Source organism: Melanostigma gelatinosum (assembly GCF_949748355.1).
Source record: "Melanostigma gelatinosum genome assembly, chromosome: 11".
Classification (NCBI taxonomy): Eukaryota; Metazoa; Chordata; class Actinopteri; order Perciformes; family Zoarcidae; genus Melanostigma; species Melanostigma gelatinosum.
The window spans coordinates 15007505-15024231 of NC_136644.1; the positions used below are offsets into that span (position 1 = coordinate 15007505).

A 16727-nucleotide genomic window follows, 5' to 3' on the forward strand; every position below is an offset into this window, starting at 1 on the left:
AGTTTACATAAATTATGGCTGTTAGAGGGTTTTTTTGTGCCGTGTTCAGTAGTGCAGAGAATTGATGAATAACTATGCGTAGCTATGACGTTGTTGAATTAAAACATTTACAGAGGGGAAATTAAAACATCCATCACTGACATGGAGCCCAATGTCCCGGGACCCGGTGAATATCCAGTCAAAAAGCAAAAACGTTACTGCAGTTACAGGGAAAAGTCGGGAGGGACCTATCCATGGATAATTGCAGCCTTACGATATCCAGATGTTTTGCAAAGTCTGCAGGAAAGAATACTAGTATTATTAATCCCGTGTGTTGACACTGTATGTAATGTACTAGAGGCCATGCCCACCCTTGACTCCCCTTTGCCTAATTTCACCCATTCTCATCTGGCCACTTACATTAGAGGGGACAAACGCACTGTCTGGTCTATTTCTTACACTTGTGGAGAATACCCCGACCGGACAAACCTGCCGTGCCCAGATACTGCTGCTATGCTATTATTGGACAATCGCTGTTTTGGGCAATCTGTCCAGTTGCAGTGAAAATTAGCAATTTGGCTTATATCCACAAACCAAACAACATTCAAGTAGATGCTTATTTAAATAAGGAACAAATGGCTTTTGCCTTTGGTGAGGCAGAGGGCTTTCTTCAAACAGACTCCATAATTGGGAGTGTGTCGGTGCTTTGTGATTGTAATAGCATAGAGCCACCCAGTCCGTCTCACTGGAGGGATTTGCCTGTTAAACTCCAGGGGAACTGGTGAAATGAGGGGACCATGGCTGGCAGAGACTGGAGAAACTATTCCTGCGGCTACTGCACAGAGCAGCACACTTCACATCTCTACAGATTAGATTGAGAGTCAATCTAATTAAATTCTGATTATAATACTGTTAATAATGTTCTTCTTCATTTACCTCCATCCCTCGACTCACTCCTACCCCTGCAGTCGCTCAATATTAGGGTTTTTCCTCTTCGTCCCTTTTCTTTTGGTTGCATAAGTGAAAGTCGGGCAGCCCTCTCTTTTTTCGCTTTAGAAAGGCAGATGCTGTGTCCTGTACTACATTTGGCTGCACTGCCTTTTTGCCTTGTTAACATTGGGGCTCTGGGACATGGCACATGACTTGGAGGTTTCAGGGAAATGAGACAAAAATCCTCAAGGCACACACAATTTGTTGGCCCTCAGCATTTACTCGGAAGATCTAAGAATAACACCAAGTAGATTATTGACAGTGCTAATGTCATGTAGGTTATGCCTCATTTCACAAGGTCTTTGTCAACAAGGCAGGTCAAAGCTTTTTACCTCTCCAAATGTCAAGCCTCGGCCTTCAAAGGTTATAATGACCAACTGATCATGCACAACCGGACAGAGCATTTAAATAGATAACATCACCTTCTCATAGAGGCACATGCATGCGGGGAAGGCCCTGGTAATCCTGGAGACGGTTTATTACCGGAGTCCTGGAGGACCTTTTCAAAGCAAACACGATGCAGGGAAGAGAGGGGATGACTCTCAGGGGGAGACGAACCAGAAAGGCAGCAGCAGTGGGTTAATGAGCTGCAGTGTGGGGGAGAGCTAGTTCATCAATATGGATAACCGCATAGAATAAGGAGAAGACAGCATCTGTTCCAGAGAGAAAGAGGAGTGAAACTATGGTACTTGTGCAAAGGAATAGATAGAGATGTCTACAATTAGGTTAGATTGTGCTGGCTCACTGGTACAGGAACAAGATGATCTACCACGACTGTTAGTGGTGTTAAAAGTAGCTCCCCCCCCCCCCTTGTTTAAGATTCATCAAAGGAAAGACCATTCAGTAAACAATACCATTACTGTTTTATGAAGTCGTCATTGGGGGGAGAACATTTGATCTCAAGAATCAAGTGAAAGAGACGAGGCATAAAGTGAGAGTCTAAGCTATCTATACCTCCACCTCTGTAAGGTGGTAAGATGTACAGCTGAGGAAACATTGCCCACACTACTTTGCTCCTTCTCACATCCCTATTCTCCATGTCCCTATTGATTTATGTGTGGGTAACTAAGACATGCTCAGGCCCACAAAGGTTTTCTCTAAGGCAGAATTGTATCCCGGTTTGAGTAGCTGAGCCGAGTGTTGACCGTGTGATACAAAACTGAAGGGTGGGGTTTAAGGTTGCAGATTTGTGAGCTGTGACCCCCTGAACTCCCAGCAAACTGCTTTTGATTAGCGTCAGGGAGTAAAGAAGGAAAGAGGAGAAAATAATGAAGGAAAGAGTTGGGATGAAGTGAGTTTGGGGTGAGAAGAAGTGTTGGATGGCTGGATAGAGATCCAGAGAGGAATGGAAAGGCTGAAATGGGCTAAGGGGGCAAGTATCCTGACCCCCAGAACTCCAGGAGCCCATAAGACCAAGGTTTACTGTGTGTCAACTGGTTTGTACAAACATAATGGACCATTTCTTATGCACCATTGAAGCACAGCATCAACTGCAGCATTTCCGCCAGAAAAGTTGTTAGTCCTGGCAGCCGAGGGTCCGTGTTGTGCTGAGCAAGTCTCAGAGGAGCGGTTAGTAACTGAAATGAGAATAGCCGGTCCACCTTAACATCCCACCTTAAGTGCACCTTGTACCACAAAGCAAACAGTGGAAGGAAGAAAGGGTCTGTAGGGGCCCAGCATCTTATTTGTGCTCCAGGGCAACCGAGCAGGTCCATCTGGCAATGCTTAAGATAGAAACAAAAACACAGAGACAATTAGACCTTGACAGGACTTGGTCTTGTGGGGATCTTCACTCATGCGCTTTATATTTATCCACAATTGATTTATCGTCATGGGATGGGATGACACGGGAACATAAAGACTGATCAAACTGAATCTTAATCCTGCGAAGGTTTGGTGTCCCGTGTGCTCCTTACTTTAGAGGGAATACATGCACACGCTTTCATGTGTTGGGGGAATCTCCATTCTCCTCCCCTCTCTCATCGTAACCCATATTTCCTCATGCCAGAGCTGCCAGCTTCAAAGGGAATGCCCCCTCTCTTCCCACAGCTTCTAAAATGAGCCGGCATCAAGCGTGTGACTGCGATCGTGTCACTAAATGAGCGCAGTCCTGTGAAAGTGGTTTTCCCATGTGCCTGCATGTGACGGCGTGGCGCCTGAGCGAGCACGATGACGTCACAGTGAAGGATGTGAAGCCGCCCCCTGGGGCCTGGGTTTTCCTGACAACCCAAGCCACATAGCACAGTGGAAAGCCCAACACAGATGGTTGAGTGGAAGAAAGTGATCGACTCATAAATTAGGCACACGGAGGAGATGAGCAGTGGCACAGGATTCAGCCAATTAGGATGAAAAGACACTGTGTTTAAGAATGTATGAAGCAAGGTGGTGACATAGGTGGGTGACCTGGAGCTGATTATCGATTGTGAAAAAACAGGAGGAGGAAGTGACTCAGAGAGGAGGATGAAGGGGAGGACATGAAGCATGGCGTAATGACTTTCAAGAGGAGGGGAAAGGATGCTGTTTCTGTAGCGCTTGTGGTAAAAGCATCTTTTTAAAAGAAAGACAGCGTGTTTTCCTGTTAACTGAAGGTCCACTGTCATCGCTCTGTTACCGAATGTCAATGAAGGCATGAAAGGCCCCAAAAATACTTTACTGGGTAAAAAAAAGACTTAAAAAACGGTAGATGTGATGGATCCAACCGGGAGATGTTGAATGCTGTCTAACAAGCTAGAAAGGCTTTCAAATTGTTGGAGGATGTTGTAGGTTGCTCACTTACATCATTTTTCAACAACTCAGCTACTCGCCAGCTTGTAAGTGTTAATGGGCCCAACGAGCAAACAGTGGTTGAAGCTTTGTCGTGCGATCTGTTCACCTGCAGAGGGTTTTCACTGATGGAGGGGGCAGGATGTGATGAATTGTACAGATGGGGATAAGGGTGCACACTTTCAGACCATGTCTCCTCGAAGACATTCATAGTGTTGCCCTCTGTGGTACGATACAAACAAAAGGGATTGAATGAATAAAGTGAGCTGAAAGTGCAAACGGACACCTTTTTGTCTGTTGCCTCAGCGCACATGTGTCAAACTCAAGGCCCGCGGGCCGAATCCAGCCCGCCACGTCATTTTATGTCATTTTAATCCGCCAGCAAAAAGAAAAAAGAAAAAAAACATTTTTTTAGAAAAATAATTTAAAGTTAGACTTGAAAATAAAAGTATCCCCATGGTCGACATCATGAGATAGAAAGTTGAAATCATGAGATAGCATGTTGTCTGTGTACCAACATTAAAACTATCACAACAGGTGGACAGGAGAGGCAACAGCCCGAAGAGCGTTTTTTCCTCTAAAACCTCTATTCACTCTATCTGAAACAACAGGCCGCTTTTGCGACTCTCTTTAAGGCCGCTCAAAAAGTCCAATCTGCTCTGATTGGTCAGTGTTTGGGGTTGTGCGCATCTGCGGTGCCTGAACCTTTGCAGCCACGGAATCACTCTCACATATGTCACCCTAGAGGACACGTGTCAAACTTGGCCCGCCACGTCATTTTATGTGGCCCGCGAATCCGCCAGCAAAAACAAAAAAAAAGATTGAAAAAGATCGACAAATAATCCCAAAATGTCCACGAAGAGAAAAATTGATGCAGAGGGAAGAAAATGTAATGAAAGATGGGAAAGCGAATACATGTTTGTGCTTCAATGAGAAAACGAGTCTGTCTTCTGTGTTATGAGGCGTGTCGGTGATGAAGGATACAATTCACGTCGGCATTTTGACACCAAACATTTGGCCTCCAAGAAAAACATCAAATTGTCCAAGAATTAAAAGGCAGACTGCAATCACAGCAGAATATATTTACACAGCTACAGCCCAGTGCATGCTAAAGGTATGTGAGCAGAGCTCCGACCAGATACAGACTTTTACAAATGTCAGTTTGTGAAGAAACACCATCGCAGACCGAGTTCATGAACTAGCAGCAATCTAACAACACAGCTAGCTAAGAGACGAGCAGGTACTTGTGTTTCGAATTAACTGTTGATGAAAGCACAGACAACACGGATACATCATCTATCCGTGTTCATCAGACCTGACTCTCAGTGAGCAGCTCTTGGATGTAGCTGCCATGCACAGGACGACGACAGGGAGGAACATTAGTGATGCAGAGAGGTGACACAAACAGCTTTGAACAAAGTTAATGTAATAACTTGTGTTTGATATTTGTCTTTGTTATTTTCTTTAATAGTTTGATCTTTGATAGGCATGTGGGTTTCTTAACCCTCAATTAAAATGATTTATGTTATAATAACAGAAATGTGTTTAAATATCATTTTTCATTTATATAACTGCATGTACAATATGTTTACACTTGAATAAACAATAATCAAATGCAGAGAGTTATTTAACAATATGTTAGTAGTAGTTACAGTTATACAGTCTTACAGTTACAACCGGCCCTTTGAGGGCGACCGTGATGCTGATGTGGCCCAGAGTGGAAATGAGTTTGACACCCCTGCCTTAGCGTTTCTGAATGGTTTTATTGTTGGCGTTACTGTCGCAAAGACAACCTTTTATTACTTCAATTAGATTGAAAGCCAACTGAATGGCTGTTCGAAAACCTCTCAAGTGCCTCTTCGCCTTCATCAACTTGCCAGGTATTGTTTCCACACTTATTCAGGTTGGCCCACCTGGAGATAGCTACCGATAGATATCAGGGGAAAACAAAAGCATTTTCCTATTCCTGTTTTGGTTGTGCCAAATGATTAACTCACTTACTTTATGCCGTGAGTGGAGCCTTCATTTTCGTCCAACATTAGACAGTTGTGGTGCCAGGGCATTTCAGACGCTAATCTTAAATACGTCAAGCACTTTATTTTAAGCGTAAGGATGCCCTTAGGCTACAGGCACAGGCCTCTGCCAGGCATCACTGAGCCAGCAGGGCAAGTGCGACATGGCACTGCACGCTTGATTCCTGCTATGACTGCCAACACCCGAAGAGTCTTGCTGTCTTCAGCTTCTTCCCTCCTCACGTTGTCACTTGAGTGCCATTTGGCTCCTCTAAGCCAGAATCTGCTGACAGGCTCTGCTCCAGGGTCGGTGTCTGCATCTCCCCCTGGTCGTCTCGATGGGAAGGATGCAAAATGCGAAACAATGCTTCCATCTGCATAAACTGCACATTCATACACTAAGGAATAAGGGACGTTTATATATGACTTCATAAGTTGACTTAAAAAGTTATTATTTATTCACTTGCAGTCTCGGCTCAATTCTTTGTGTTGCACTAATCCATCATTTGACTTGCTTCATGTGACAGCATGAGCCTTCTGAAACCCCGACAGATTGTGTGTGTTGTGTATTAGCGGGATCAACACATGCTCTGTGTGTTTAACAGCTGTTTGTGTGGGTTTGAGTTCACTTATGAATAAAATTTACTCGGTTAAAAAAACGTAAATGAATACTGCTGTTCACATATTCACACAAATTATTCTCAGTAATTTAATATTTTATGCTCATATTTCAGCTATTGGGCACCTTTTGAAACATTCTTCAGTATTATTATAAAAAAAAATGTTATGTCTTCTGTTTGGTTTTATTTGAAGGACCTGATATCGGTCTAATAATAACACACAGCACTGGTTTATGTGCTCATATATGGTCATCTGCATTGAAACTGCTGTGTCATCCTGTGCTGTAGGTGCAGGCATGGTCGTTGACTGGGAGCAGGAGACTGGTCTCCTCATGACGTCTGGAGATGTCCGAGTCGTAAGGATCTGGGACACCGACAGGGAGATGAAGGTCCAGGTATTGTACTCAGTGCATCTGGTTGCAAGTCTGATTTTCTCCAAAAGCTCACAATGAATACAGCTGAAACCTGGAACTGTGTATTAGCTGGTGAGAAACGTGGCATTCAGGCCTTGTAAGTCTGTTTCTAAAGATCCTTGTGTTTGATGAATCAATCCTATAACAATGAAGGGACTAACAAATTGAGGTTTTATTATGTTTGCAAATGGTTGCTGTCTACTTTCCTTCCAGTCTCTCCTCCAGTTTGATTTATTCTGTAAAGAACAATCTGAAAAGAGTTGGGTTTTACAGCCAGCTTCTGTTTCCAAAACTCAATGTGGGGTTGCCAAAAATGCTCTTCAATAAAACAGGTGAACTTTATTAAGTAGAGGCATTTGATAAAGTTAAGACTCATTTTAAAATGAGCCACTGCCGTGTCTTAAATTGTGATTGGGTTTGTGTGTCAGTCTGTCCCTAGAAGATTACTTCGAAGATCCATTGACTTGATTTATCAGCTTAAAGCTACTACAACAGGATTTAGCTGGTTATGAAACAGTCTTAATTTAATACTGATAGCTCTATATGACCTATATAAGTAAACCACACCATCAGCGAGAAGATTGGCTTTTTCAATATTATTATTCTGGATGCGTGTCATTGGATCCGAATCAATGCGAAATCGGACAAAGCGATTTACGGCACGAAGGTTCTGCGCTCTGGTGGGAGATGGAGAGCTCAACAGCAGTGGCTCCTCCTCCGGCCGGGAGCAGAGCTTTGCTGCTTTGCCGGTATTTTAGAATTCTGCAGAACATCTTAAATGTGTAGCACCAAATTGAGCCTCTGTGACCGTTCTGTACACCGCTACAATAGCATTAAACTTAAAACACAGCAGAAGTAAAGCTGAAGCTAAAAATTTGAGCTTAGAATGCTGAACCATCTTAAGATGTCTTCAACATTATCAGAATAATGTGCAATATTGGAATCCTTGAAAAGGAAAGTATTATTTTGTAGTGTTGGATGGCATTTGACTTTACAACATGTAATTTAGCATTGGACTGAAGGTAGAGCAGCAAGCTGAATGTATGTATTTCTGTATAAAAGGTGGTCACACTTCAAGGTAAACTGGTCCAAGCTAAAATCAGGAAAAATGAATAATATAATAATAAATGTTAAATACCAAAACATGAGTAAGTCTGTGATACATTCGACGTATTGTGCACTTTGTACTCATGCTGTTGTCTGTGTTAGGATACTAATGGAAGTCTGTGGCAGAGCTACTACCATTAGTCCAGTTTCCTTCGCTTTCTTTGTTTTTAACACATCTAATGGTCCCTAGTGCCCTAATCACGGTCTTGATGGATGGACTAATACGAATACAAATGGCCCAACCTCGCCTGTGGCTACATATTGATGCTGGGTCCAGCTTCAAACACCAAACAGAGCACATGATTGATGATTTCAAAGAAGGTTTAATGTGTAATGAGTTGTTGTATTGACAGTGGTACCTTGTGTAGTTTGCTTTACAAGCCATTGATGGGGATTCTTGTGTTTGCATGTCCACCAGGACATCCCAACCGGAGCAGACAGCTGTGTGACCAGCCTTTCCTGTGATTCCCAGCGTTCACTCATCGTAGCCGGTCTTGGTGACGGATCCGTACGCGTATTCGACAGGAGGATGGGTCCAAATGAATGGTAGAACTCTCGCTCTCGGTCTCTCTCTCTCAATCTGACCTTATCATTGTTTTATTGCACAGAAGGTTACATTGATTATTAATTTACAATTTAAATTCCCACCTTTTCTTTTACTGTCTCACCACTATTTAAATACACCTACACAGCAGTTTATGTGGGCATTAACTCCTACACCGTCCTACATTATTCACCTCTCTAATCTATACTTATTATATACAGTGTGGTGTAAATCTCCCTTTGGGGGTAGCCACCTCTTGTAATGGACCCTGGTGGCACCGTATCCCCCCAGTTGGTTAAATATTATTTTAATTCCAGTCCCAGAGGGCAAAAACAAAGCAGTTAAACCACAGAGTGGCCCATACATCTTTAAGTAATTTAATAGTTCCCCTCAGGCATGGAGTTACATCTTTCAACAACTATGTTGCTCGCCCTGAGATTAGTCCTGGACCAGGAGACAGATGCACACATGCCTCGTGTGTGCAGCCGTTTACAAATTGATTCTTACAATCTGAAAATTACTGTTGATTGTTGTAAATTCATGTTTAGTGTTTGTCCTTGATATTTCTGGGGATTAAATCCACTTCCTGTCACACCAGTAGTCAGGATGTATTTGATCAAGTTTAATAGAGTGCGTTATGGATATTGGGTGTTCAAATACAGCTCAGCTCTAAAAAGATGATTGTAGGGTTTTAGTTTTTAGCTATAACACCACTTCAGTCTCTCCGATAGACTGTTGCTTATTTCAGTCATGGTCCCATGATGCCACCCAGTGTTTTTTCACCTTTATTACATGTTACAGCAGAAAGAGACATGCTTCTGTCCTTTATACTGCTGTTTTTTCTTTTCACTGGAGCTTTTCTTTCACTTGGTTAGAAGTTTATCGCCCTATTTTGCATGACATACAAAAGGAATGGCTCCAGACACTGTTTAAATCAATTCAAAATAACACACAGACTCCATCATTCCAAAATACAAGTCCTCCAAATGATTCCAGTCTTCTAGGAAACTTTAGGCCGTAGTTTATTTGTGTCCTAAAATCCAACTCTTTTGGTGTAGCAATTTTAATTACTTTTAAGGTTGAACCAGATAATTTAATAATCATCTGGTCATCGCTTTCTTTTTGTGCTTTTGTTATTGTTCCTATGTTTTTCACTCCGTTATTCAATGTCAAAGTATGTTTTCATTATACACCTTTTGGCTTTATAATTGTTGTATTCATGTTTTTAATTAGTTTTCTCTGAGCATACTGAAGCTGATGTTCACAGGCTCACAGCTCCGGTGTTATTTTCCTGTGTTTCCTGTCAGCGAAGAAACACGCTGTTAAATGTTACCTTAGCTGACATTTGTTCTGTCTTTTGTGTGTTTCTGCAGTCGGGTGATGACCTACAGGGAGCACGGAGCCTGGGTGGTCAAAGCTCATCTACAGAAGGAGACTGACGGACATATTATCAGTGTCAGGTATGCTCTCTCTTTGTCTGACTCACACTGATTTTTTTATGCCTGTACTAACTTTGTTGTTTCCTCCTCAGTGTTAACGGTGATGTTCGATTCTTTGAGCCGCGGGCGCCAGACTCCATCAACGTGCTGCAGACAGTGAAGGGGTTAACAGCCCTGGACATACACCCACAGGCCAACTTGTTCGCCTGGTGAGTTCGTATGTGTAGATGCAAGTTTTAGCACCCAAAAAAACTCATCAAGTGTCCACAAAATTAAGGTCAGATCCGGTCATTCTTCCTTTTCTGTCTGCTACGGATGCCCAGAGGGGCAAGTGAGGAAAACAAATGCGGTGATCCATTGTCTTAGTCTGATCTAAAGTCTTTTCTCTCCTGTGTTTATGACGTGAGAGCAGGTGAAAACGTGTTTGCATGATAATCTTTCAATGTTCCTTAAATCATCTTATCTGTGAAACATGGTTGAAGGTTGGTTTTTTTGGAAGGTAAAAACATTTCTTTTTTTTGGGATAATTTTGTAGTTTGTTGTTGTAACACACATTTCAGCCAAAAAAGGCCCAAGTGCACCTCTACCCTTATTATCCTGGCAAACCTTTTTCTCTACCGGTTCTTAAGTCATAAACAGGAAGAAAACAATTTAGATCTTTTTTTAGTCTTCCTTACTTTGTTCCATTTGTCTAAATAAGAAGAGTAAAATATTGTTCTTGTTTGTATTTGGCTTGATAGACAAAACTAATATAACTGGACAAAGCAGCTGACATCCCTACAGGAGGTTACATGTCACCACAAAAGAAATAAATGCAGTACGTCCAGCGTATGATTGATATTATGTTATCTCTCTCTCTCTCTCCCTCATCCTCTGCTCTCCAGTGGATCGATGAACCAGTTCATAGCGGTCTACAACTCTAACGGCGATGTGATCAGCAACATAAAGTATTATGACGGCTTCATGGGACAAAGGATTGGGGCCATCAGCTGTTTAGCCTTCCATCCTCACTGGGTAAACTAACACTTCAATTTACTGCAATCGTACATCTGGGCCAGTCATTATTAAGTATTTCAGAGTTTGTGTTCGGGATGTTGCTAACAACATATTTCCCTGATGAACATAAGTTTCAATTTAGACTAGTCGCCTGGTCTAAAAGCAAGATGCACTAGGAAAACAGTCAAATTGATTTAATCTGTAAGGTTAAACATTGTGTATAAGAGCCATTTGAAATCATTCGTCACATTCTTCAATAGCCAAATTGTATTTTAAATGCCACTGAAATCAATGTATCCCCAGTGTCTGCTCCGGTATGGTTAATACTTTATCACCTGGAGGGAATTGGGTTGTATTTACATTCCATTAACATTACAAAATTGATCTTAATTAATCTTAATCGTAAAGTAACTTGTAACTACACTACGGTGTCATATAAATGTAGTGGTGTATACTTAAATGAGGTACCTCACAATTATAGTCTTTTAAGCGGCACTTTTTATGAACAATTGAACAAATGACTGTGTGTAATGTGAAGGGGTCCCTTATAGTGATGAACCCACAAAAATGATCACCTGACTCTGCAGCTCCCCTAAACTCGACGCAGCTTTTTAGCCTCTTTTAGCACATGTTTGGGGTTTTCTGGCCTACGATTTCACTCATCAACCTCATTTTCAGTGAAAAGACTGTTAAAAAAAAAAAAAAACACTTTAAACTTTCTGCATTTAGCAGCTAAACAGCCAGGAGTTGGTGGAGACCAAAACAAAGCAAACACATTATTTTCTGCGCTCAGGGTCTTCGGTCTTTTGCTTTTGCTCATTACCACTGAAGCTAGCATTAGCTAACTTTTACATTTACACTAGCATGCTTTTAAACTTCATTAGACTATCACTGCATTTGTGAAGAAAATAATGACATGGACTGTATTCTAAATGGTATTTTCTCAACATATTGTGTTTGCTACAGTGCACACTTTACCCTCTTTTTAGTTTTTGTGAACGCACACACATCATTCAACCTGTAATTAACAAGACTGTCTTTGTCTCCCTCCAGCCCCACTTGGCGGTAGGCAGCAACGACTACTACATGTCCATCTATTCAGCGGAGAAGAGGCTCAGATAACACACCAGCATTCATCAACAACACTTCCCCAACAAATCTACTACATATGACTTCTGACCCACAGCCTCGAGCTCTGGGATGTAAATTATGTTTTTGTTGTACATATGCAATTACCACCCTGAATGTTCTAGTGATGGCTGCTGACAAGAACTCATGCTACGAACGACTATATATATATATATGTATATATATATATACATATATATATATATATATGTATATATATATACATATATATATATATATATATGTATATATATATACGTATATATATATATATATGTATATATATACATATATATATATATAGTCGTATATATATATACATATATATATATATATGTATATATATATATATATGTATATATATACATATATATATATATATAGTCGTATATATATATACATATATATATATATATATATATATACGTATATATATATATATATATACATATATATATATATATATATATATACGTATATATAATTATTATTATTCTCACTGTTTATTCATATTCTTATTATGATGCTAATGATTGTAGACTTGGCTGTGCTGAGGAGTGTGTATATTTAAATAGCGTATACAGATGATTAGAGGTTCTATTTTAAAGAAGTGGTACCCACCGATCGTTGGGGCTACTCCTCGCCGCACAGCGAGCATCTCTACCTGAACGAACTGTGACCCCTGCGAAACTAGAAGTGGCGTGGGAGGGGTTGGGGTGGGTCATCCGGAGTACAGCACGCTCTGTTAAAACACATTCACTGGTGCAGGAAACACAAACTTGCCCTCCGCTGGACCCCAGCGTGTTTATGAATTATTTTTAATGGCCGCCTCACAGCCAAAGGACAGAGAGTTTTGCTACTTTGCTGCACCGCTGGAAAGATGTTTGTAGGGACGGACCCAGAGATGGAGGACTGCTCATTGTGACGCCTCGCCCCGGCTGACTTGATGAGTGTTTGTGCGTGCGCGTGTGTGTGTGTGTGTTAAAGTGGATTATAACACAGATGTGCACCACAGTGGGCCTTCAAGCCTTGGACTTAATTGATGCCCAAAAAAGATGCCTGCTCCCATGCTAGGACTCTCCTTCTTGCTTCCCTGACCCCAGTGTGCCAAACATAATCATATTGTTCATGTAAGCCCTTTTGTTGTCACTAAGGGGGTGTTTTTGTTTGTTTGTTTGTTTTTTTATGTATCTCCTGTAAAAGGGAAAAACCTCCATTGCTCCTAGGATGATACACATTCTCATATCTAGCACAGTGAGAAGAGGGCTAAACAGATAAATGCTGAGCACCCAGTCCTCCAGGGAGCCTGCCCACCTGCCCTGCAAAGCAATAAAAACCTCACGATTCAGTGTCAAACTCCTCCCCTGACGTTTCTGATAAAATGCTTCGGTTTAAGGGTGATTGCAGCATCAATAGCTGAAGACTGTTGTACACACCTAAAAGCCGACCTACAGCATCCAAAGGGGCCACAATATAGCAATACAAATACACTAATTTCCAGGTTAGAATTTCTTTTTATACACTTGCAGTACTGGATGGGGGGGTAATTACCCCATCTATACACACCAATGACAGGAAAGTTATCAGATAAATAAAATTTCCTGTGATTGACTACTTCTAATCAATAGGTCCTCCCCGATCAAAAGATTACAAAAGAAGCCCTGAAAATACTTTTTGACCTGCTTTATTTATTTCGTCTCTTTTATGCCATTCCATTGTTTTCTGGCTCCATAAACAGAAGTTCCCCCCGGTTGCTTATCTAACCACAGTGAGGGGCAGCTTGTTCTAATTTCCAAACAACCTTTAGAGATGTTTAGGTTATGTGATTCATCACGCGCTCGCCCCACTATTTGTATCATCTTTCGTTTTGATAACACCTTCGGTAAGGTTTTTTTTCCCGTCGTTGAGTTTTGATTTTACTGGTTTTGATTTTGTTTAACAAATTCGGAGGCATAAAGCAAGTTGCATGTTAATCGGTGGCGTAGGAGCTGTGATACTCTCTCTGTACCTGTATGTGCTCACTGTGTCACGTTTTAGTCTGAGTCCTAAATATCGCTCAGGTACTTTATGAGCCACCTCAAACCAACGTCAAGCAACTGCCAGCCTCCCCAGTGTCTGCAGCATGATCACGTGCAGTCACATGACCGAGTGCGTTGTCACTCCAGAGATCATGGACATTTTATACATGAATGTCATTGTGGTGCTGTTTGGTAAGGAGGCCTCTCTTATTCAAAGGGACGCTCTGAGTTTGTTTGTTTATTTTGTGCAGTATCACCATCGACGTGCCTCTCCCTTGGGGCTGCTGCTTTGCTTAATTAGCTTTTTAAAATCTTTTTTCTTTTTCTGTTTTGTAATTTTCTGTTTTTAAATCTGCTGGCATTTTGTTTGCCTTAACCTCAGTGAGGTGGAATGAAAAGAAAGTGGGAGACTTACCCTCACACACACAAACAAACACACACACTTTGCTACCATGCCCCGTCGCATCGCCAATTTACCCCAACAGCCGCTCCCTCCTTTCTTTCTTGCCATGCCCACCTCACCCCTCTGCATCAGTTGTCCAGAGCTTTGCTTTTCCCCAAAGAAGGAATGGACTTGTGAACTGGGAACAAACACCATACAGTCTGCATTTAAGCGGCTGCAGTTGCAGTCACCACATTAGTCCCCACCATCACCCAGTCACTGAGCTCTCTAGCGCTCTGCATGGTTTGGCAGGCCTCACCTGCTTCACCGGCTCAGCCACAATTATGTATTTTGGCGCCGGGCCATTTGCTCAGAATCACATTCATCTCTAAGTATCCTGCTTTGAGTTTTAAGATTTTAGATCTGGAGAAAAAGAAGAGACTTGAACAAAGTAGCAAAAGAAACATGAAAACAATCAGGTCTGTCTCTGTGACTGCTTTGCTGACTGTGGTTTATAAGTCAGGAGATGAAATAAACCAAATACAACACCGGATTTTGTCTGTTCCTGACATTTTACACATTATCATGCTTTGCTCCACTCATCTTAATCTCAAACAGATCATATGTGTATCAGTATATCAAAGCACAAAGGGGAATTCTTCTTTAGAATAAACAACAAAACTGAATGTTATGCTGCGTTGAAGCCTCTGTTGGGAACAATAAAGTGCACCCCGAGTGTGATTTATGATTGCCATATCCGCAAGGGTCGCGAGAGTCTGCATGGCAAAAATGACCCCAGCTCTTTCGCAGGGGTTCCATGCAGCAGGTCTTCACCTATCCATGAAGATCCAATGTTTTTTAACTATTCAGATAAAATGGAGAACTTTGAATGTTATATCGTCGCGAGGAGAAACCTGTACAGAGTATGAAAGATACAAACATTTCCACGTCAGCTAATGTCAGTGCTGAGGCTTTATTTAAAGTCTTTAAATATGAAATTTAAACATCTATCAAATAATGACACAGAATTGAACTGGTTATTTTAAATATATGTGGATTTATATATATTACAATTTATCTTACTTTTGGTAGAGCTCTTCCATGTCGAAAGGAGCCCACAAAAGATAATGAAAAAAGTAGTAAAAAATCAAGGCAGTCGAGGTGACTGGAGCCCAAAGGTTGGTTTTTCCAGACTTGACCAAAAAGCTCATCCAGAGCCCGAGATGACATAACTGTCCCAGGCTGAGTAGTACTGAACATTACTATTTGTCAACATTTACTTTAAGTTTCACAAGGGCATGAACAGCGGTCGGACAAAGACCCCGTGTTTGTTTGACCCCCCCTTGCACGGTGTGGAGTATCTCGCTCTTTATACTACGCCAGTTCCTCCGCCTGTCTAATAATGAAGCATGTGGGTTTACAATGGAGATAGTTCAAAGCCCGGTGCGTCGCATACGGATGCTAAAGGCCTCTGTGTGTCAGTTACTGATGCCATGGGGCACTGGCCGACGGTCCCTGGGAACGGGTTGCTTTGTCAGCACTGTTGCCGTTGAGCCGCCAGCTCAGCCATCGCCATCTTGAGAGCTGTGTAGAGACAATAGATATGCTCTGAATTACAGTAGTTCCTTATTATTTTACTTTTTGTATTCATATGAATTCATTCTGTATTTATTCATTTATTTGATATTGAACACCTGTTCAGAGAGGGATCGTTTGATTCAATTTACATCTTAGTTTGGATCAAGTCATCGACCAACCACAGAAGTCAGAAGTGACAGTTCTCAGTAGTTGACGAGGGGTTCTCCTGGGCCAGTCATGAAGAGAAGAATGTGTGCCAGTAACAATAGCTCCACCTACATGTGTCCTGAAGGAGCCAGCTGAGATTTATGTCTGTGGAAACACTTCTCAGTAGCTGAGCTAAACCCTTATCTTCCCTTCAGGAAATGGGCGTTGCTACACAATGACTGTTTCTCCCGTCTTGTTCGTCCCTCTACCTGCACCGACCCAGCCAGCCAAGGTCATAGGTCAAAGGCCTGACTGTGCTACTGCAGCCCAGGTAATACAACATTATTGTGACCATTTAAAACACACATACATGAAGGAGACCCCAGAAGAACATTCCACAACAGCAAAGAGCCGGGTGGCACGAACTTCCTGAGGAAACAACACTCACTTCCTGGCAAATAAAGCCAAGCCGACGGCTGCTCGGGTTGATAACCGCCACTGCTGGCTGACCACTGAGTGGCCGAGGTAGAGCACCACATTTGTGTCTGCTCCCGCCCACCAGAATCAGATCTGCCCCCCACACACCACCCATCAGCCAGCATAGTCACAAG

At 41.9% G+C, this 16727-nt stretch overlaps 1 protein-coding gene across 3 annotated transcripts in view; it reads left to right on the plus strand.

Moving 5' to 3' along the window:
- Positions 1 to 12143, plus strand: part of rptor (regulatory associated protein of MTOR, complex 1) — a 152387-nt gene extending 140244 nt beyond the window's left edge. For all 3 annotated transcript variants that reach the window (XM_079277759.1, XM_079277761.1, XM_079277760.1), the window contains 6 exons: positions 6653 to 6759; positions 8303 to 8430; positions 9802 to 9888; positions 9960 to 10076; positions 10752 to 10881; positions 11917 to 12143. In XM_079277759.1, coding sequence (XP_079133885.1) covers positions 6653 to 6759; positions 8303 to 8430; positions 9802 to 9888; positions 9960 to 10076; positions 10752 to 10881; positions 11917 to 11985 — 638 coding nt within the window. In that variant the 3' untranslated portion in view covers positions 11986 to 12143. The remainder of the gene's footprint in view (positions 1 to 6652; positions 6760 to 8302; positions 8431 to 9801; positions 9889 to 9959; positions 10077 to 10751; positions 10882 to 11916) is intronic.
- The last annotated feature ends 4584 nt before the right edge of the window (positions 12144 to 16727 follow it).